The 23,544-nt window shown below is 43.0% G+C and overlaps 1 protein-coding gene across 2 annotated transcripts in view; it reads right to left on the reverse strand.

The window, feature by feature from the left end:
* Positions 1–23,544, reverse strand: part of PRKCA (protein kinase C alpha) — a 535,637-nt gene that overhangs the window by 106,786 nt on the left and 405,307 nt on the right. For both annotated transcript variants that reach the window (XM_068262584.1, XM_068262583.1), the window contains exons 6-8: positions 4,382–4,538; positions 3,983–4,117; positions 1,282–1,375 (exon numbers count right to left, since the gene is read on the reverse strand). In XM_068262584.1, the coding sequence (XP_068118685.1) occupies positions 1,282–1,375; positions 3,983–4,117; positions 4,382–4,538 (386 nt within the window). The remainder of the gene's footprint in view (positions 1–1,281; positions 1,376–3,982; positions 4,118–4,381; positions 4,539–23,544) is intronic.

Genomic DNA, 23,544 nt, shown 5'->3' on the forward strand with positions numbered 1-23,544 from the left:
TTCATGACATTTATTAGTGACCCAGTGCTAACCACATCCATCAGCTGCGTGTAGGGAGAGCATGACGGCCATGGTCACAGCACAGAACGTCATGGATCACAAGAAAGAACTCTTCTGCTGGCTGCCCATATGTCTGCTGCCATTAATGTTCTGTACTGTATGCATGGGAGGGGCCAGCAACACACTGCATAGGGACACATAGCACAAGGTGTTGCCAAGCAACATATGACACTGCACACTGCATTATGTCTAAGGGTCCCTAAAACACAGTTATGTGAATCAATCACCTAAAAATGTATAGGATTTCTCTCTCACAGATGCATTGTGATGCAGCTGAATATTTGAAGAGGACTTGCAGCCTCAGGCAGACACTTGTGTGCAACTGGGATGTTTGCAGAGCTGGGACAAGGTCCTCCAGCACCCAAGGCTGAGACTCCAAAGTGCGCCCCTCCATCCCTGCCACCCCAGCCGTCACACACTGATTGCTTTTAGACTAAGAGGCACCCCAGGGTCCCCAACACCTTAATATCTAGTTATCTGGCTTGCAGTCACTTCCATGTATCTCCTTTTCTTATCTCTTTCTGCTTCAAACACAATTAGGAATGACAGCTAAATGAATTGTGCGTCCCCTCCTACACTGCGCCCTGAGGCTGGAGCCTCTCCAGCCTATGCCTCGGCCCGGCCCTGGATGTTTGTACAAGTACCTCCCACATACTGCACCAGTCAAAGTTTGGGGGCTACCAATTGTCCACACTAGAAGTTTTTACCAACTGCAGTGAACGAGGTTCATGCTTGTTTCTTATGAGCCTGCAGTCTACACCCCCTGCCCACCACCATTTCATGGTTCACTTCACATATTCACATTCACAAACCTTATACAGACATATATTCAATCATTCTCTCAGGTCAACTGTAGCACAGCAGAGACGTTCTCAGAAATCAACAGACCACATCATCATCCTGCAACATCGGGCCATGCAGAGACTTGCAGTCACACTCAGAGCTTTACATGGTCTACTGCTGCCTTAAATAAGACTCTGCCCTGTAGACTGTACAAGAAAGAGTCCCCCCACTAATCACCGTGTATTTCTTCTATCTCCAGGTAACCCTGAAGCAGATCTGTGACACAATTACAACTATTCCTCCTAGTTGAACAGGACAAGAAAATTAGGAACAACATAAAACTGTCATCATGTTGATAATGAAACCTGCATGTCAATCTCTGCGCCAACAGGAAGTACCGTATGCACAATAGTGAGTCCGCAATGCACAGATACCTACCTCAAACTTCTGCCGCAGCTCCAGGTTCCCATCTTCGGCTTCAGGTATGGGCACATTATAATACTCGCCCTCCTCCTGGTTCAGCAGCTTGTACCTGGATGCAGGGGACATGTCACATAAGGCTTCAATAGCCAACTTCCTCTCAAGAAGTAACAATTCACAACAGCTTTGCCTATTTAGATAACTTAGAAGTTTTTCTACATGATTTTTTTCAAATATTTTTGCACTGCATCAGGCCTGAGTGATTTAGAAGACAACTTATGGGCAATGACTTCAATTCATCAAAGGCTGTTAACAACTCAGGAAAATACCACATTCGGTATTTTAGACTTTTTTTTTACCAGTTCATCAAGATTTTCACAGGTGCGGTAAAAGTTCGGTAATTTACCAAAACCATGGGCTTCAACTCACAAAAACCTGTTTGGTAACAGCAAGAGAGTGTGGAGTTGTCGGTTTTGTTACATGCTGTTCTCCGTGCAGTGACGGCATTACAATAGCATAGCTCCCAACTGTCCCTCTTTCGGAGGGACAGTCTCTCTTTGGGAGCCCTGTCCCCTCTGTCCCTCTTTCCTCCTCATCTGTCCCTCTTTCCTCCTCATCTGTCCCTCTTTCTATGTAAATATATATATTTCTCTACTAAAAATGTGTTTGATTGACTCTAAACTTTATTCCCAACCTTTAAATTGATAGATTACTAATTTTAAAATGTTACTATGAAGGAAAATGAACCAGGATAGAAAGGACCAGTGTGGTTTGAATTATAAAAACACTTTTCTTATGAAATCTTTATGGTATGCGTGGCTAGGGGTGTGGCCCGGGGGGGGGGGGGGGGTAGTCGTGATCAGGGTGGGGTGTGGCAGGGACGTGGCTTAAGTGTCCCTCTTTCTCATCTCAAAAAGTTGGGAGGTATGCAATAGTAAGGGCCAGTCTCCACTCGTCAGTTTTTCTGTGCATTTTCTGCACAGGAAAACGGCAACCAGTGTTAAACAATGGGCTTGTTCACACTTCAATGCATTTTTAACATACAAAAAAAACAATTGACAGTAATGCAGAACTGTCAGGAAACTCATGCAGAAAAACTGATGCACAGAAAAACCGACGAGTGGAGACGGGCCCTAAGAGGCATTGCCACATCCCTTTAGAATGTACATGTTTGTTATAATGCCTCTGCTCCCTCTGGATCTGTCTATCAGTCTTTCTTAACATTTTATTTAATTGCTACAGCTCAGAAGAACTTCCAGGAGACATTACACATGCCCTGCTTAGGTGATTTCCCCACTAGTTCCTCCGCATCTTCAAACAGGAACCTAAAGGGTTAAACCATCAAAGGGCTCCAGGGGAAACCTTTTTTTTTCATTCTTTCTGCTTGCTGCCTGAGGGGTAGAAAAGCTTGACCCTCCCGAGAAGGCATCACATCCCATCAGCAGGACTTGCAGAAGACAGAGGCGGTTTCTATTGGCTCTCTGCTCCTGTCAGTCATAGGTAACCCCTCTCTGCTTCCGTGAGTCATGGTTCCCTTTACAGTCTCCACACTGTTTTCAACATACCAGATCTGACAGTAATTATGGAACATAATACTGGCATTAACCGCATGCTGTAATCTTGATGAATTGACATTTGCTGGCATTTGTTGAGGTGTTTACTGCACAAGTCGGTAATTTACCTCACTGCTCGGTAATTTCAGCTTGCCATGTGGTAACAGCCCTGCTTGACATTTTACAACATTCTCTGAAAAATCAGCTGTTTTAAGCATTGCCGAATGCAGTAATGATTAGTGAATTGAATCCCTTGTTCTCACATTCTGGTAATGAATTGTTTGTGTTTATACGTTTGATAAAGCAGCTACAAAAAAGAAAACGAGCAAAGACATCAACTTCAGCCAAGAATTAAAAGGGAACAATATTCTAAATATAGAAGTGCGCAAGAGCTGCAAGGATCAGCAGGTGTCATCAGCGGTAACTCGGCCATTTTTATGCAGAATCTTTCGAAGCTGTGGCCTCCCGCCACCTGTGTTGCCTCGGCCTGCCTCAGATGCTGAACTGGGAGCCGGCCAGGGCGACACAGGTGGGGGTGGCCACAGCTTCGAAAGACTTAATAAAAAAAAATGCCAATGCAGTTTTGCAGAAGGAGTGGGCGGAGTCTCAGACTTCTAATGATTTAAGGGCGAGCAGGAGAGTTATTGCCAATGACTCCCACCTGTAACAGGCTCTCTGTTTTTTTAATCTTGGAACTCTTAAAATAAAATTGAGTTTTATGAAAGAAATCATAACAATATAAAAACGATTCCCTCACAGGCCCCTCCCAAAATCTGGCCTCCCTTGTTGTCCTTTGTCAAAAAAAGCAGAAAAACCACCATTGGAAAACAACAACGTAACGACGGCCGTACAGTAGAAAAACGAAGTAGCAATGGCCTGTGCTCTGCAGTGCTAATTATTCATGTGGGAAGACAGGAACTTCTAGACAGCTCATGCTCCAGAGAGTGTATGGATGGCAGGCTTGCTAGGAATTGTAATGTTAGCCATTGTTGGAAATAAGCTGCTGGCTGCAAACTGAAATGCAATGATTGTTTTTGACAAGAGTATAGCGCAATAAGGCTTATTACAGCACTGATATTTGTTCTCAGCAGTTTTTTTTTGCAAAAACAGTGCAGTTACCCTGCATGTACTTTACCCTAGTGACAGGGTCATTTTATAATACTCACCACCCACATGCCGGCATCTTCATGAGTTCCGACACCCCGAATGAGAAGGAGCCCATGAAATCGTTCCTAGTCGTTCTGTCCCAATCCCAAATCTCTATGGACAGGCGCCGGTCCTTGTCTGATGGTTTCAGTTTGCTGGTAGAGAAGAAAATAGAAGAAAAGTATCAGAACAAGAAATCTGCCATTCAGCCGTGCATATATATCGAATACATCTATGGGAGGGGCTTAGAGGGTCACTTCACCCGACAAGACACTTCAGAGTCATCTATTAGGAACTCTGTCCCTTATTGGATGTTCGTTTACTACTTATAAAAGTTTGAGTGGTTCCAGAGCCAAGATCTCTATTGAGGGGAGATAGGTCGGAGAGAATCTCTGTCAGCAGATGGAGAGGTTACTTACAAGGTGAAGGCTTCATTCCAGTGCGGGTTCAGCGTGGAGCGGATGGTTTTGGTTTTCTGCTTGCTTTCATTCTTGGGGTCGGGGATTAGTTTCAGCTTGACGTAGGGGTCTGACAGTCCATTAGGGTCCATGGGGATCAGGTTCTTGGCTTCCCGAACTATGACAAACCGGAAGAGCATTATTATTATGCATTTACTGTGGTTATAAAAGAGAACCACCCCCTTCAAAACATTCACATCTTCTTATTTTGTAGCATGACGTGGAGACACCAAACACTTTTTCCATCTGTGTTTAACCAATGCAATTTATAACAGCCAAATGAGAAATACAAGAACAAAAAAAGTCACTGAATAGATTAAGGATCAGCCCACCAAAAAAAGTTGTGAATTGAAGTAGATGAAAGTAATCACCTTGCCCATTGCATACTAAGCGAATTGGCTTCCACCTGGGATCAAATGTAATTATTTTGATTATTTTAAAGAGAAACTGTATTGTTAAAATCGCACAAAAGTAAACATACCAGTGCGTTAGGGGACATCTCCTATTACCCTCTGTCACAATTTCGCCGCTCCTCGCCGCATTAAAAGTAGTTAAAAACTGTTTTAAAAAGTTTGTTTATAAACAAACAAAATGGCCACCAAAACAGGAAGTAGGTTGATGTACAGTATGTCCACACATACAAAATACATTCATACACAAGCAGGCTGTATACACCCTTCCTTCTGAATCTCAAGAGATCATTTGTGTGTTTATTTCCCCCTGCAGCTATCTTCCACTGAAGTGTCAGGCTGTTTCTTCCTGCAGAGTGCAGACAGCTCTGCCTGTATGTAATTCCTCAGTATGTGAAAGCCCAGCCAGCTCAGAGGAGGATTTATCCAGCTTGTAAAAGATAAGAGAGAAGGGAGAAGCTGACCGAATCTAAATAATACACAGGCAGTGTGCAGATAGGGGCCTGAAGGGGGGAGATGCATCACAGAACCACAACACTGAAGAACTTGGCAGCCTTCCAGACACAGGCTGACAAGTCTGACAAGAGAGAGATAAGTTGATTTATTACAGAGATGGTGATAGTAGAACGTGCTGCATTAAGCCAGAACACATTAGAATAGCTTTTGGAACTTGTAGGATGATAAAAAACAGGATGCAATTTTTGTTACGGAGTCTCTTTAACAGCTATTCCTGGAGTATTCCAGTGCTTGGTAGTGCTGATTAACAAGCAAACAAACGATCAGCTATGGGAGGGCAAGGCACTATCAAAAGATCTCAGCAATAAAGTTGTGAAGGAACAGAAATCAGGAGAATAATAATACAAAAAATTGAAAGGTTCTATCATATCCCGTAGGGCCCTGGCACACCGGCAGTGGTTAGCAATCCCCCCTACAGAGGATGCAGGTGTAGGGAGCCCGGAGAGGGGAGAAGCCCAGAAGGGATCCGCGACTCTGGGGTCCACCGCCCACCCGTATTCATTAATAAGGGAGTTGGGGCCCCATCCAAAGTTTTGCAGGGGGGCCCAGTGATTTCTAGATACACACTGGAGAGCATTTTGCAAAGCACTTCCATTGACTTGCATTAAAATCACGGTAAAATCACTGCAATTTTTTTTTTGGATCAGAATTGCGGCTATTTTCTTGCAATTTTTTAATGCAAGTCAATGGAACCCTATTTTTTTATGAAAACAACCCGCAAAAAGCTCTCCAGTGTGCGAGGGCCTTGTGTGCCAGGGCCTTGGGCTGGATACACACTTGCCTGTTTTTCTCTGCGTTTTCTGCAAAGGAAAACTGAGAACCAACATTATTCAATGGACTGGTTCACACATAAATGCATTTTTCACATGTAGAAAAACAATTGACAGCAATGTAAAACTGTCAGCAAACGCATGCGGAAAAATGCACACAGAACACTGACAGACAAGTGTGCTCCTAGCCATAAAAAAGGGCTTTTCTTGGAGGATTGCATGACAAAAAAAACCCCACTCCTCAAGAAAAATATAGCCATCTCCTACCCCTCGTTTCTATACGGTGCCCTGCTGTCAGATGGCAGCCACAGCACCGTATATAAATGGAGCTTTATAATAATAATACCCCACGGGAGCTGGCACTACACTGCAGCTGGCATGGGTAGTAGCAGCAGCCAACTGGCGCTCTGCTGGTCACGTGGTCGTCACATGATGATTATTATTGTTATTTATAAAGCGCCAACATATTCCGTGGCGCTGTACAATGTAAGAAAACAAACAAGGGATACATAATGATACAGACAATGATATACATCAAATATAAACACTGATACAAGATACAGCACTGCTGATTACAATTTGATTTAACATGATGACTAAAATGTATAAATGTCTAACAGAGTGCAAGCAATTCAATGAATAACATTCCATGACACAAAAGGGTGAGAGCCCTGCCCTTGCGAGCTTACAATCTAAAGGAATGGGGTGGAAAGAGGTGGGGAAGTATACAGTATATGTACAGGCAGTGCGTAATTAGGTTATTTAGTGGGTGCATGGCCTACGCTAGAGAATATGCTCGTCGGAAAAGGTGGGTTTTGAAGGAGCGTTTAAAGATTTCAAAGGTGGGAGAGTGGCGGATGTGTTGTGGAAGGGCATTCCAGAGGAGGGGTGAGGCACGTGAGAAGTCTTGTACACGTGAATGTGAGGAGGTAATTGTAGAAGAAGATAAAAGAAGCTTGTGTGCAGATCTGAGATTGCGGTTGGGTTGGTATCTGGAGACTAGTGAGGAGATGTACAGGGGAAAGAGATTGTGGAGAGCTTTGTAGATTAGGGTTAAGAGTTTGAACTGAATCCTCTCGTTAATTGGTAGCCATTGAAGAGCTTGACAGAGAGGAGCAGCAGAGGAAGAGCGAGAGGAGAGATGAATGAGTCGAGCAGCAGAGTTCAGTACAGAATTGAGCGGTGCTAGTCTGTTAGTTGGAAGTCCACCAAGCAATATATTGCAATAGTCCAATCGAGATATAATAAGAGCATGTACTAACATTTTGGTTGTGTCATGAGAGAGAAAAGGTCGGATGGCAGGAGCTGGTTAGGGAGTTAATGTGAGGAGTAAATGAGAGAGAAGAATCAAATATTACCCCTTAGCACCGTGCTTTGGGAACTGAAGTTATAGACGTGTTGTTAACATTTATTGTAACATTTATTGTAATATCAGGCTTTGTTCTGATCACATGATCACTGTGATCAGAACAAAAGTGCATGATGCCTGCTAGTAACAATCTATTTTCTCTACAGATAAAAAAAAGATTGTATTTCGTTTGTAAAAAAAAAAAAAAAAAAAAAACTATTTTTATAAAAAAAAAAAAAAATTACAGTTTAATAAGTGTTATTAGTGTAGGTGTAAGTGTAGTATATTGCAGTATAGTATAGTATTCATAGTATATGACAGTATAGAGGTGTTTAGCATAGTGCAGTGTAGATTTGAATTGCGATGTTTTGTGTCTAGAGGTGCAGCATGAACATATAGTATATAGGTATATAGTCAGTACATAGTGTAGCATGATTACAGTATATAGGTATATAGTCAGTACATAATGTAGCATGATTACAGTATATAGGTATATAGTGTAGCATGGTTATATAAAGTATCTAGTTAGTATATAGTGTAGTGTGATCATTACGTAGTGTTTAGGTAGTATATAGTATAGCGTATATTAAGTATGGGTATATAGTTAGTAAATAGTGTAGTGTGATTAGATGTAGTATTTAGGTAGTCCATAGTATAGCATACGTATAGTGTCAACGTATATAGTTAGTGTATTGTGTAGCATGATTACAGTATATACCGTAGTTATAGTGTAGCATGTTTATTTATAGATTGCGTAGGGTGATTATACTGTACATAATACTTTGTATAGAACATAGTATAGCGGCAGAAAGGGGGGGGGGGGGTTAGTTTAAAGAGAATCTGTACTCTAATATTCTTACAATAAAAAGCATACCATTCTATTCATTATTTTCTCCTGTGCCCCTCTGTGCTCTTTCTGCCACTCTCTGCTGCAATCCTGGCTTGTAATTAACAGTTTTAGGCAGTGTTTACAAACAAACTAACCAGCTTCTAATAGGCTCAGCTAAGCATAGTGTGTGAGTCATTCACAGTGTGCAGGGGGCCTGCAGAGGGTGTGTATCGCTTCTACCAATCACAAGCAGCCCTGCACATTCCACACAATCAATCCTTAGCCCGACAAACAGGACAGAGGAAAGATACATTGATTTATTACAGAGACAGTGCAGTTAGGAAAGACTGCAGTAAGCCAGAGCAGATTAGAACAGGCATAGGAACTTATAGGATAGAAGAACTAAGGCTGAAAAATTTGTTACAGAGTCTCTTTAAGGTTAGGAGAGGGTTTATGTATGTTAGGCCGCATCTGGCGCGTGGGGGGTGTTAAAGAGTTAGGCAACGGTAGAGGGAAGCCTTAGGGTTAGGCATCGTTAGAGGGAAGTCTTAAAGCCGGCATCGGTACAGGGAGGTCTTAGGGTTTGGCATCAGTAGAAGGAGATCTTAGGGTTAGCCATTGGTAGAGGGAGGTTTTAGGGTTAGCCATTGGTAGAGGGAGGTTTTAGGGTTAGGCATCGGTAGAGGGAGGTCTTAGGGTTAGCCATTGGTAGAGGGAGGTCTTAGGGTTAGGCAACGATAGAGGGAGGTCTTAGGGTTTGGCATTGCTAGGGGGAGGTCTTAGGGTTAGGCATCAGTAGAGGGAGGTTTTAGGGTTAGGCATCGGTAGAGAGAGGTCTTAGGGTTAGTCATTGGTAGAGGGAGGTTTTAGGGTTAGGCAACGATAGAGGGAGGTCTTAGGGTTAGGCATTGCTAGAGGGAGGTCTTAGGGTTAGGCATCAGTAGAGGAAAGTTTCAGGGTTAGGCATCGGTAGAGAGAGGGTTCTGTGTGAGAGGGGGCTTGGTTAAGACAGTAAAACATTGGTAAAGATTACCAATATTTTACTATTGAAAAGATATAGTGGAGCACTCCTCTCTGTAAATGATGCGATGTGCCTCGGTTAAGCCAGCCACACTCTGGCTTGCAAGTAATTTCCTATGGATGAAACCGGCACCATCTGGTAAGTATAAGCGCTTTTATTTTCAGAAGGCAGCTATTACAGCAACGTTTCCGGGCAGCCGCCCCTTTATCAAGCTAAGCTGTCTGCAGTATAACACACTCTGACATACACAGCACTTTTATACACAGCATGTTGGCAAATCCACCAATAAAATGCATACACGTTATGTCCAATCATAAGGTCCGTCCTGAGAGCGGACCTGATGGGGAACTATTCTGGTTAATCCCAATAGGTCCATTTGAATGTGTATACACCCTCCTCCCACACTAACCATTAGACCGGGCGACAAAGGACAGCCTCTGTGTCCAGGAACGCCTTGCTGTACCTCCCATCAGGCCGCCGAAACTTGCAAGCATGACGTGTGCGGAGGCAGCACCACGCGTCTCGCCCACGTATCCTGGGCAACGGCTAACACAAGCGGCGAACATATCGCCGCTCTGTGTTGCTGATGTAATGGGGCGTGTCCCTGTAGCACGCACCAATGGGGGAGACTCGCGTCATATAGACAACTAATGTAAACAGCGGAGCAGCCGATCGTATCGCATATAAAGTTATAACCTAAAGGCAAGTGACAAAAATATTTTATTATTGGAATGAAGTACTAAAATATCTGTAATTTTACTGATATTCTTTTAGCTGCAATTTCCCATGCCCCTTTTTTCAGGTGCCTTTTTTACATGTACGTGGGTAAACAAAAATATATCAGAAGTCAAGTGACAGTCAGCCTATTGAGCCAATCAAAGTGCGGGGATCACGTCCTACAAAGCCACTGGACCTGACGGGGCTAAGAGAGGGATAAAAGGAGTGGCTGGTATTTCCAAAGGAGCGGGCGCAAGTTAGCAGCGCACATTGCACAGCACTACAGTGCGTAGCATGCACACAGGATTGTTAACTCGCAATACTCAATTTAAAGGGAACTGAGCACCCTTTCTTTCCCTGGAATTTGTAATAGCCATAGGAGCTGCCATGTTCCTACCTCCCTTCTCGTAGTTCTTATTTACAGAAGTCATAGAGGTTATCTTCACACATTCCCTCTGGATAAGCTGTTTGAAGCAGTTGTCTTAATTACTCACCCCCATCTATTGATGAAAAGGTATGGTTTACTTCTTGTTATTGAGTGCAATAAAACAATTACTTAAAGAGGAACTGTCGCGAAAATCTAACAATTTAAAAGGCATACAAATAAGAAGTACATTTCTCCCAGAGTAAAATGAGCCATGAATTACTTTTCTCCTATGTTGCAGTCACTTACAGTAAGTAGTAGAAATCTGACATTACCGACAGATTTTGGACTAGCCCATCTTCTCATACGGAGGTTCTCAGGGTTTTCTTTATTTTCAACAGTACTTAGTGAATGGCACTTGCTCTGTCCAACTGCCAAAATAGTGTACAGCGAGCGGGAGACTGGCCAGCATCTTTGAGAATCCCCCATGAAGGGATAGACTAGCCCAAAATCTGTCAGTAATGTCAGATTTCTACTACCTACTGTTAGGCCCAGTGCACACCAAAAACCGCTAGCAGATCCGCAAAATGCTAGCAGATTTTGAAACGCTTTTTCTTATTTTTCTGCAGCGTTTCAGCTAGCGTTTTGCGGTTTTGTGAAGCGTTTTTGGTGTAGTAGATGTCATGTATTGTTACAGTAAAGCTGTTACTGAACAGCTACTGTAACAAAAACCGCCTGGCAAACCGCTCTGAAGTGCCGTTTTTCAGAGCGGTTTGCGGTTTTCCTATACTTATCATTGAGGCAGAAACGCATCCGCAATCCAAAATCTGGAGCAGCCCGGGAGTATGCGTTTCTGCAAAACGCCTCCCGCTCTGGTGTGCACCAGCCCATTGAAATACATTACCCTAGCGGATCCGCACCCGCAAGCAGATCGCAAACCGCAGCGGAAACGCTCCGGTGTGCACTAGGCCTAAGTGACAGCAACATAGGAGAAAAATAATTTATGGCTCATTTTACTCTGGGAGAAATGTACTTTTTACTTGTATGTGTTTTAAATGTTAAGATTTTCGCAACAATTCCTCTTTAAGTCCTTAGCTGCCTGAATAGCTCTATGGGCAGGTCGGAGGGGCAGGCCTGCTAAAGTAGACTACTAAAACCTCTGCTAAACTTTACATGAAAAATAAAAGGTAAAATGAAAGTTTTTTTATTTTTATAATGTTGGCATGCATTTTTAATGTGCTATAGAGATGCCCTGGGTGCTAAAAATGTTGCTCGGCTCACTTTAAGCTGCGCTGCTTTAGCAGCACAGCTTAGTGAATAAAGGCCAATGTTAATTATTATGCGAGGCGTGATGAATTTTTGATTTGGGTCTTTAACTTTAGACTGAACTTTGCCAAAATGCCCAAAAAACATGAAAAAATTGTCAGATGAGACTAAAGATGAACTGTGGTACAACACCAAACAGCATATGCAGCACAAAGCAGTCAGTTACAGCTCCCTCTCTGTAAAATGCCACACAGGGTTTTGCTTGGTTTGAACTTCACTCTGCAGTTTTGACATATGTGCCCTGATTATTACTATTATTTATATATTGCTGACATCTTCTGCAGTGCTATAACTGTCCCTGAGAGGGGCTCACATCTAATCCCTACCACAGTCATGTGTGATGGAGAGTCTAGTAACGAGCCAATTAACACACAATATATACAGTGATACACAGACAGCAATAAAAGCACTGCTAGGAACATTATTTGTCATAAACCTGCAGAAATTGAATTAGGGTGATCAGCCCCATCACAGCCCTCTGATCAGTCCTCACATTAACCCTGTACCATGCATAGTACTATAGGCTGACCTATAATACTTGCTTCATACTTCATTGGCATTGAGCACTGAAGCCCATAACCTGCTAGGACTGGCGCACACCAAGAGGGCTTCTGAACGCTTTTAAACATGCTATCACTTTGAAAAGCGCTTGGCTAATGTATATGAATGGGATGGAGCACACTAGAGCGATGTGCTTTTCCCCCAAACACAAACGCAGGTCCTGCAGCATTTTTGCTGATTTCTGAGGAGATTCAGCCTTTATGTTAAAGCGGTTTAAAACTCTGACAAAATTTTGAACAAAAACGTGTTTTCCTACTTTTTATAACCCATACAATTATCATATTTGCTTTTATGCACAAGTATTATTATTCATTTAGAGATTATAACTTCCCAAAGTGCAGTTTACTTTGAAAGCTGCTGGTGCATTTTATTTATAACTGTTGTCATTCTGTTTTAAAAGCTGCCAGCAGTTATTTCTGATCTGTTTTTCACTTCAGCACTCATCAGCTGAAGTCCTGCACAGCCAGAGAATGTTTACATAAATGTATCAAGTAAAGAATGTGTACACAAGATAAGATTATCCGCAGTTCGGATGTGGGTTCTCCCTGCAGAAGAAAGAGTCAGCCCTGTGATGTAACCCTTTGAATGCTGTTTTACTAAAAAACAACAACATTGTGTTAGTATATTATATGCTGTAAATAATCTTTTAGAGCAGGGGTCCCCAACCTTTTTGAGCCCGGGGCCCACTATCCCGACCAAAATTTTCTCTGGGGCCCCCCTGGGGGCATGGGTGGGAGGGGTGAGTGGGCGTGGCTAGTGTTGGCGGCAGCAGCCCCCCCTTTTTTCTTAGATTCCACAGTATAGCAAGTAGAGCTTCCACAGTATAGCAAGTACAGTTAGCCTAGTATAGCAAGTATAGTTACCGCAGTATAGCAAGTACAGTTACCACAGTATAGCCAGTACAGTTAGCCTAGTATAGCAAGTACAGTTAGCCCAGTATAGCAAGTACAGTTACCACAGTATAGCCAGTACAGTTATCCTAGTATAGCAAGTATAGTTACCCCAGTATAGCAAGTACAGTTACTACAGTATAGCAAGTACAGTTAGCCTAGTATAGCAAGTACAGTTACCACAGTATAGCAAGTACAGTTACCACACTATAGCAAGTACAGTTACCACACTATAGCAAGTATAGCTACCCCAGTATAGCCAGTAGTTACCCCAGTATAGCAAGTACAGTTAGCCTAGTATAGCAAGTATAGCTACCCCAGTATAGCCAGTAGTTACCCCAGTATAGCAAGTACAGTTAGCCTAGTATAGCAAGTACAGTTACCACACTATAGCAAGTACAGTTAGCCTAGTATAGCAAGTATAGTTACCCCAGTATAGCAAGTACAGTTACCCCAGTATAGCAAGTACAGTTACCACAGTATAGCAAGTACAGTTAGCCCAGTATAGCAAGTATAGTTACCCCAGTATAGCAAGTACAGTTACCCCAGTATAGCAAGTACAGTTACCACAGTATAGCAAGTACAGTTAGCCCAGTATAGCAAGTATAGTTATCCCAGTATAGCAAGTACAGTTACCACAGTATAACAAGTACAGTTAGCCCAGTATAGCAAGTACAGTTACCACACTATAGCAAGTACAGTTAGCCTAGTATAGCAAGTATAGCTACCCCAGTATAGCCAGTAGTTACCCCAGTATAGCAAGTACAGTTAGCCTAGTATAGCAAGTATAGTTACCCCAGTATAGCAAGTACAGTTAACCTAGTATAGCAAGTATAGCTACCCCAGTATAGCCAGTAGTTACCCCAGTATAGCAAGTACAGTTAGCCTAGTATAGCAAGTATAGCTACCCCAGTATAGCAAGTACAGTTACCACACTATAGCAAGTACAGTTAGCCCAGTATAGCAAGTACAGTTACCACACTATAGCAAGTACAGTTAGCCTAGTATAGCAAGTATAGTTACCCCAGTATAGCCAGTAGTTACCCCAGTATAGCAAGTACAGTTAGCCTAGTATAGCAAGTATAGCTACCCCAGTATAGCCAGTAGTTACCCCAGTATAGCAAGTACAGTTAGCCTAGTATAGCAAGTATAGCTACCCCAGTATAGCCAGTAGTTACCCCAGTATAGCAAGTACAGTTAGCCTAGTATAGCAAGTACAGTTACCACACTATAGCAAGTACAGTCAGCCCAGTATAGCAAGTACAGTCAGCCCAGTATAGCAAGTACAGTCAGCCCAGTATAGCAAGTACAGTTAGCCCAGTATAGCAAGTACAGTTAGCCCAGTATTGCCAGTAGTTATCCCAGTATAGCAAGTATAGTTAGCCCAGTATTGCCAGTAGTTATCCCAGTATAGCAAGTATAGTTAGCCCAGAATAGCAAGTATAGTTAGCCCAGTATAGCAAGTATAGTTAGCCCAGAATAGCAAGTATAGTTAGCCCAGTATAGCAAGTATAGTTAGCCCAGTATAGCAAGTATAGTTAGCCCAGTATAGCAAGTATAGTTAGCCCAGTATAGCAAGTATAGTTAGCCCAGTATAGCAAGTATAGTTAGCCCAGTATAGCAAGTATAGTTAGCCCAGTATAGCAAGTATAGTTACCCCAGAATAGCAAGTATAGTTACCCCAGAATAGCAAGTATAGTTAGCCCAGTATAGCAAGTATAGTTAGCCCAGTATAGCAAGTATAGTTAGCCCAGTATAGCAAGTATAGTTAGCCCAGTATAGCAAGTATAGTTAGCCCAGTATAGCAAGTATAGTTAGCCCAGTATAGCAAGTATAGTTAGCCCAGTATAGCAAGTATAGTTAGCCCAGTATAGCAAGTATAGTTAGCCCAGTATAGCAAGTATAGTTAGCCCAGTATAGCAAGTATAGTTAGCCCAGTATAGCAAGTATAGTTAGCCCAGTATAGCAAGTATAGTTAGCCCAGTATAGCAAGTATAGTTAGCCCAGTATAGCAAGTATAGTTAGCCCAGTATAGCAAGTATAGTTAGCCCAGAATAGCAAGTATAGTTACCCCAGTATAGCAAGTATAGTTAGCCCAGTATAGCAAGTATAGTTAGCCCAGTATAGCAAGTATAGTTACCCCAGTATAGCAAGTACAGTTAGCCCAGTATAGCAAGTATAGTTACCCCAGTATAGCAAGTATAGTTAGCCCAGTATAGCAAGTATAGTTAGCCCAGTATAGCAAGTATAGTTAGCCCAGAATAGCAAGTATAGTTACCCCAGTATAGCAAGTATAGTTAGCCCAGTATAGCAAGTATAGTTACCCCAGTATAGCAAGTATAGTTAGCCCAGTATAGCAAGTATAGTTAGCCCAGTATAGCAAGTATAGTTAGCCCAGAATAGCAAGTATAGTTACCCCAGTATAGCAAGTATAGTTAGCCCAGAATAGCAAGTATAGTTAGCCCAGTATAGCAAGTATAGTTAGCCCAGTATAGCAAGTATAGTTAGCCCAGAATAGCAAGTATAGTTAGCCCAGTATAGCAAGTATAGTTAGCCCAGTATAGCAAGTATAGTTAGCCCAGTATAGCAAGTATAGTTAGCCCAGAATAGCAAGTATAGTTACCCCAGTATAGCAAGTATAGTTAGCCCAGTATAGCAAGTATAGTTAGCCCAGTATAGCAAGTATAGTTAGCCCGCAAACAAGCCAGCAAGAGGTGGATCAAAAACTGCACATAACTATGATCACTGCATACTTGTTAAATTGCATGTGTAACAATCCCAGGCCTAAGGCCTGACCTATGCAGCACAGAACTATCGGAACAGGTAGTGAGGCTAGATTCAAAGGTGGAAAAACGCTGGTATATAGACAGCCGCCTTACCGAGAAGAGAATGTATTTTGAATACGGTCCGCCACGGCCACGCTATCACGGCACGCTATCCCCCTGTCTCGCTGCATCACACTGCCCGGGAAAAGCGCAGCTGCATAGGCTACACACGCTGACGCCGAGAAAGATGGGACGGGCTGGGCGTGACTTCCGGCTTCCGCGGCTGCGCTCTAATGCGTGCAGGCGGAGATATAGCCGCGTGCACTCGCGGCTAATGAAGGAGGGGGCGGGACGGTAGTCACCAGCAAAAAAATCATTGTGAGGCAGGGGATTTGCCGCGGCCCGGTGCGAAACGTCCCGCGGCCCGGTATTGGGTCGCGGACCGGTATTGGTTGGGGACCCCTGTTTTAGAGCAAAGAAGAAATTATGGGTTATATTCCGCTTTGAGTATAGGAAAGTGGAAAATCGCTCTGAAAAGCGCTAGATCAGAGCGATTTTCCGAGTGTTTTTGTTACAGAAGCTGTCCAGTTACAGCTCTACTGTAACAAAAAATAAAAAACCGCTACACCAAAACGCTCCAAAAACCGCTAGGCTTGCTTAGAAAATCGCTACGGCACATGCCTAGAATCGTCTAGAAAAATCACTTCAAAAGGTGCTGGCCCTTCCTGACAAAGTCCATGTAATAAGTATCTTAGGGTACGTACAGACATACGATAACGATCGTTCGTTCTGAACGACAAACGATGTTAAAGGAGGTATCGGCTGATGATCGTTTGAAGAAAGGCTACTTTGAACATCGTTCGTGTACGAACGATCTTGGAACGAGCGTTGCGTGCGCAACATGATTTATAAACTGATTTCAAACACAAGTGTCAAAAAGAACTGTTTGAGCATGTGCAAAGCTTTGAGAACGAACGATCAACGACCGATCGTTGTACAGACATTACTTTTTGAACGATGGTCGTTGGAAAAGATCTGGCAGAATGGATCGTTCTTTACCAACGACATATCTCGTTGGTCGGTCGTTTTAATGATCGTTCGTGCACTTTTTACAAACGATCGTCAGGCAATGCCGTCAGTAACGATCGTTTTAAACGACTATAGTCGCATGTCTGTACGCACCATAAACCAAATCAGTATTAACCCTTGCATTCAAAGCTTGCACCTGCAACAACGTATAACAGCAGCAATGCATGTTGTGTGTTATGCGTCGCTGCAAGTGCAAGGGTTAATATGGATTTGCATCCCTGCATACATTTTTACGCATTGAACCAGTAATGCGTAAAAATGTATGTGTTAATATTTCTGCACTAGCGGGAATGCGTAAAAATGTACGCAATGCGGCCCGCCAACCTCCGAGGTCGGCAAGCTGCCAGCGGGGGACTGGAGCAGCAGTGAGTGACTACGAGGGCACAGGATGGCTGCATGGGGCTGGTAGAAGCCCCAGGTAAGTGAAACAAATTTTTTTTATTTTGCTTGGACATTCCCTTTAAAGAGAACCCGAGGTGGGAATTTATTATGCTAGTGGGGCACAGAGGCTGGTTGTGCACACTAACACCAGCCTCTGTTGCCCCATGGTGTGCCTCCAAGACCCCCCTGCGCACCGCTATACCCCCTGCAGTGCTGGCGACACGCAGCGTGTCACCAGCACAATGTTTACCTATGCCTGTCTGTCAGCGCCGCTCCCCCGCCTCCTCCATATCGGCGCTACCCGCCTGTGTCCCTTCCCTCCCGCTGATTGGAGGGAAGTGACGCGGGCGGGTAGCGCCGATACGGAGGAGGCGGGGGAGTGGCGCTGACAAACAGCGCTTAGGTTAACATTGTGCTGGTGACACGCTGCGTGTCGCCAGCACTGTAGGGGGCTATAGCGGCGCGCAGGGGGGTCTTGGAGGCACACCATGGGGCAACAGAGGCTGGTGTTAGTGTGCACAACCAGCCTCTGTGCCCCACTAGCATAATAAAATCCCACCTCGGGTTCTCTTTAAGCTTTAACTACTGCAGTTTTTTGAGAGCCAATATTTCCTACTTTATCGACTTTCTGCTGTGGATTTCTGCTATGCACATCTACACCCCTGTAAGCTTAGTCGTAGTACCACCCAAATAAAGCCTAGCATGTCCTGGAAAAAAAGAATGTATAGATCATTTAGATGTAGTAAGCAGCAATAAAGTTATTGGTGAATGAATGGGAGCAATGTGATGTGAAAATTGCTGTGGTTATTAAGGGGACTAAAACTGTGGTAGGAAAGTGGTTAAACAATGCCAGCAGCACTTTTGTTGCTCTTTGTAAGAATTTGTTGTGGGTATAAGTCTTGCGTGTAAAAAGGGTTTGAATACATATCTGCTATTTGATTGGGTCACACATCTTTGGCGCCTCCCTTAAAGGGAACCTTAACTGAGAGGGATGTGAAGGTTTCCTTTTAAACAATACCAGTTGCCTGGCAGTCCTGCTGATCTCTTTGCTGCAGTAGTATCTGGATCTCACACCTGAAAACAAGCATGCAGCTAATCCAGTCTGACTTCAGTCAGAGCACCTGATCTGCATGCTTGTTCAGGGGCTGTGGCTAAAAGTATTCGAGAGACAGGATCAGCAGGAGAGTCAGGCAACTGGCATTATTTCAAAGGAAAAATCCATCTCCTTCTCAGTTTAGGACCATGCACACATCAGACCATAGTCTTTGGAAAATGAAAGATCACAGACCAATTTTACCCCCTTCCATGTAGTATGAGAGCCATACCTTCACAGTCTATTCTATGGAGCTGAACTCCCCATCAGACAGACATCTTTGCAAGATGCTGCACACACAGATGCTGTACACATTTAAAAGATTGCAAAAGATCCGTCCCTGCAAAATGCATTCATAGTCTATGATATCTGCAGATCCTCATACACACCTTGTTTAACAGACATTCATCTGCAGATCAGATCCACCAGGATGGATTTTCAGATCTGCAGATGATTGTCTGATCTGCAGATGAATGTCAGTTAAACAAGGTGTGTATGATGATCTGCAGATCTCATAGACTATAAATGCAATTTGCAGGAACCGGATCTTTGGCAGGAACAGATATTTTGTGTCTGTACAGCATCTGTGATCTTTCATTTTCCAAAGACTATAGTCGTGATGTGTGTATGAGCCTTTAGTCCAAGCCTATTTGAATTCCTCCAGGCAAAACAAGCACAGCTTTATTATCATGTGTTTTGTTGGAACCTCTAAATAAAGATGTTGGATTAAAAAAAAGAAAAAAAAAAAAGAAGCAAGTTTAACATCATTGCGTGGACTGTGTATTCTCCATGCTTATAAATGACTGGATATTTCTTCACCTGGTTTGATCTCATGAAACCATTAGTGCTGAGATGATAGCTAAGGCTGCCTTGCCTGCCTGTCCTTTGGATAAACCATGACCTATATATAACATGGCACCAGAGCCGGGACAAGGTCCTCCAGCACCCAAGGCTGAGACACCAAAGTGCGCCCCTCCATCCCTGCCATCACACACTGATTGCTATTAGACTAAGAGGCGCCACAGGGCCCACAACCTCCCCAACACCTTAATATCCAGTTATCTGGTTTGCAGTCACTGCCATGTATCCCCTTTTCTTATTTCTTTCTGCTTCAAACACAATTATCAATGACAGCTGAATGAATTCTGCGCCCCCTCCTACACAGCGCCCTGAGGCTGGAGCCTCTCCAGCCTATGCCTCGGCCCGGCCCTGCATGGCACATTGGACTTTGCTCAGCATCTGTCTGTGACAAGTCATCCTGGTTTTAGGTCAGTTACATTCAGCGTTTCCAACCTTTTCATTTGGTTTCAGCCCTTTATTAATCACTCCTGAGCACAAGATTCAACCTGGAAATCGAGCCCAATTTCTACTCTGGCTGGAGGGGGAGGGAGCGGGGATGAGGCCAATCCTGTCAGATCTCTATTAGGTTATTCCATCTCCAGGTCTGAGGAGCAGCATCTGCAGCAGCCGTCGATCGCCCCGCATCCAGCAGGACTGCAGGAGTAATTTAATTAAACAAGATGCAATGATGATATTACAGCTGCTGGGGATTATGGACTAAAATCGGATAATAGAAAACAAAGAGATGCTTCATCTGTTTCATTCAGGGATTACCCCCCCCCCCCCTCCCTTCCCTCCTTCCCTTACACTAGTGACATGCTCTTCCTGACCAGCAGATGGCAGCACTATTCCCATGATATACAATATTGCTTATCATTTAGTATTTATATAGTGTTGACATCTTCCGCTGCAGCACTAATAGTCTTGTCACTAACTGTCCCTCAGAGGGGCTCACAATGTAATCGCTATCATAGCAATTTGTCCAGCACAGTCTAAGGCCAATTTAGGGGGAAGCCAATTAACTTATCTGTATGTTTGTGGCAGTTGGGGGAAACCAGAGTGCCTGGAGGAAACCCACACAGACACGGGGAGGACATACAAACTCCAGGCAGATGTCTGAAATTTGAACTGGGCACCCATCGCTTCCAGGCGTGCTATGACACACCTACAAGTGATAATTTAGGCTAAAATGCAAATGTGCAGAAGAGGCCTTAGGACCACTCTTGTCTGTGCAGAAAACCACAAGGTTTCTGTGTTTTTGTATCTGTTTGCAGCTGTGTTTTTCAAGCGTTTGCGTTTTTTAAATAATCTGCCCTTTTAACTAGTTAACCACTGAGGGCCAGTTTCCACTATCGCGAATTTGCATGTGTTTTACGCATGCAAATTCGCATAGCCAATATAAGTGGATGGGACTGTTTCCACTTGTCAGGATTTCTCAGCGTTTTTCTGTGCAGAAAAAATCTGCACGGCAGAGCCATCAGAATTCGCATACCGCTATACGAATCGCATACAATGTATTTAATAGGGAATTCGCATGCGATTTTGGAAAGCGAATTTTCATGCAAATTCACATGAAATCTATGGAAAAGCACACAGGCACTGCCATGGTTAAATCCGCATACATCGTCATCCATGCGAATTCGCATAAAAATTTGCATACAACCGCATGCAAAATTCGCACCCGCATGCAAATTTTTACCGTGGCGATTCGCACCGCACAAGTGGAAACGGGCCCTAAGGGGTTTTCCCTTATGGACCAGAGCAATTTTCACATTTCAGCGCTCCTCTCTTTCATTTGCCAATAACTTTATTGCTTCTTTATCACAAAGAAATGCTAATGTTACGTTTTGCTAAAAATTATTTCACTCTAAATGCATCTTAAAGGGAATAATAAGAAAAAAAAAACTGAAAAAAATCATTATTTCTCTGTCTTCAGCCATTTTTTAAATAAAAAGTGCTACAGTGGATAAAATCCAAACATTTTATTTGCCCATGTGTCCCGTTTTCTGCAACATTTAAAATATGTCCCTAGTACAATACGGTCACTAATTACAAGCCCTAATTTGCAAAAATAACAGTAATATACCCTTGTGTCATACATATATATATATAAAAAAAACGAGTCTCTAAGGTAAGTATATATATATATTTTTTTAAATGTTTTTACTTACAAGTATTTTATTTTGTTAACTATGGGAGAGTGGAGGAGGTAAATGGTTAATTAATGGGGCCTTATATGTATTTTTATTTAATTTGATGTATGTAGGGGTAATTTTACTATTTGGCCACTAGATGTCACCCCCACTTTATTTCTCTTGAGTACTATGAACAGTGCACAGGAAAAAGTATGCATGTTTTACTTTCACTTTGTCAATGACCAAGGGCATCTCATTGATCATAGGCATATTTATCTGCGAATGGGAACGGTGTTCCCATGCACTGATCAGTGTACTAGCGGGTGGCGACGGGACCACGCGGGAGCGCACGCATCGGCAGTCCGGCAAGCCGTAGATATACTGCCGTGGGAACAACAAGTAGTTAATGGGGGAAAAACCAAAATTAGCTTACCTGGTAATGCTGTTTTTAATAACCCTCCAGGACAGGTGCTACATATGAGATTAGGGCCCGCCCCCAACAGGAAACACAAAGAACTAGCTCTCTATAAGTTCCACCTCTAATCTCTACCTGCCAGTACGTCACAATTAACTGTTCCGATAGAATACCTTACATATTACATAAATATATACTTACAACTTACATAAACACATGTTTACAACATACCGTTATTTACGTGCACGTATAAGTCTTAGGGTGGGTCACCTGTCCTGGAGGGTTATTAAAAACAGCATTACCAGGTAAGCTAATTTTGGTTTTTTCCAATAACCCTCCAGGACAGGTGCTACATATGAGATGATATGCAATGAACAACACTAACCTTAGGGAGGGATCACAGCTTGAAGAACTTTCCTTCCAAAAGCCTGTTCTTCCGCCGATAGTAGATCCAGCCTGTAGTGCCTGATGAAGGTGTTCACCGTCTTCCAGGTTGCCGCCTTGCAGATGTCGGTTGCCGTAGCTCCAGCTCTGTAAGCCCAGGAAGTTGCAACTGACCTAGCTGAATGTGCTGTTATATCCTTTGGACATGGTATACCTTTAAGTCTATATGCTTCATTAATGCAGATCTTGATCCATCTTGCTATCGATGCCTTGGACATACTTTTCCCTCTTGTTGCTCCAGAAAAGTTAATAAATAATGCTGTAGATTTCCTGAATTCCTTAGTTCTGTCAAGGTAATATAGTAAACATCTTCTGACGTCTAAGTTATGCCATCTCATCTCTCTGGGATCAGTGGCGTTTTTGCAAAAGGATGGCAATACAATCTCTTGCATCCTATTGGATATAGTAGCTACCTTTGGCAAGAATTCACTTGTCGTCTTCAGGACTACTCTATCATGAAAAACCATACAAAAGGGTTCGACTGAACTCAGGGCTTCCAGTTCACTTATCCTCCTTGCTGAGGTCATAGCTACGAGGAAAATTGTCTTAATAGTCAACAATCGTAATGAAATACTGCTCAACGGTTCAAACTCATCACTCATTAGAGTGTTTAACACTAAGGTTAAGTCCCATCTAGGATATGAACGTTTTATTACTGGTCTGGATCGTTCTACTGATTTCATAAATCTAATAACTAATGGTTCTAAGGCTAACCGCCTATTAAGAAAAACTGAAAGGGCTGCAACTTTTAATGTACTTAATGCTAGCTTCTTGTCAATACCGTCTTGCAAGAATTCTAATACTGTCGCCAGTCTATTTGATCTCAGACCTACCTCTTTTTTCCAGCTACAAAAGGTTTTCCAATATTTTAAGTAAATAGCTCTTGTAACCTTCTTTCTACTATTTAATATTGTCTTTGTCACTCTGTCAGATAAACCTCTTTGTCTAAGGATTTGCCCTTCAGAAACCACGCTGTCAGCTGAAGATTGGGAATCTGAGTCAACTCGCCTTCTTTTCTTAGTACATTGTGTCTGTCTCTCAAATGGATCGGTCTGTCCACCAACATTGAATTTAGTATTGGGAACCAGAGTCGTTTTGGCCAATTGGGCGCAATCAATATCAGATACATTGCTGTCGTTCTTAGTTTCTGCAATACCATTGACAATAGAGGGATTGGAGGAAATGCATAGGCGATCTGAAAGTCCCATGT

This window comes from Hyperolius riggenbachi, chromosome 12 (genome assembly GCF_040937935.1).
Source record: "Hyperolius riggenbachi isolate aHypRig1 chromosome 12, aHypRig1.pri, whole genome shotgun sequence".
Taxonomy (NCBI): domain Eukaryota; kingdom Metazoa; phylum Chordata; class Amphibia; order Anura; family Hyperoliidae; genus Hyperolius; species Hyperolius riggenbachi.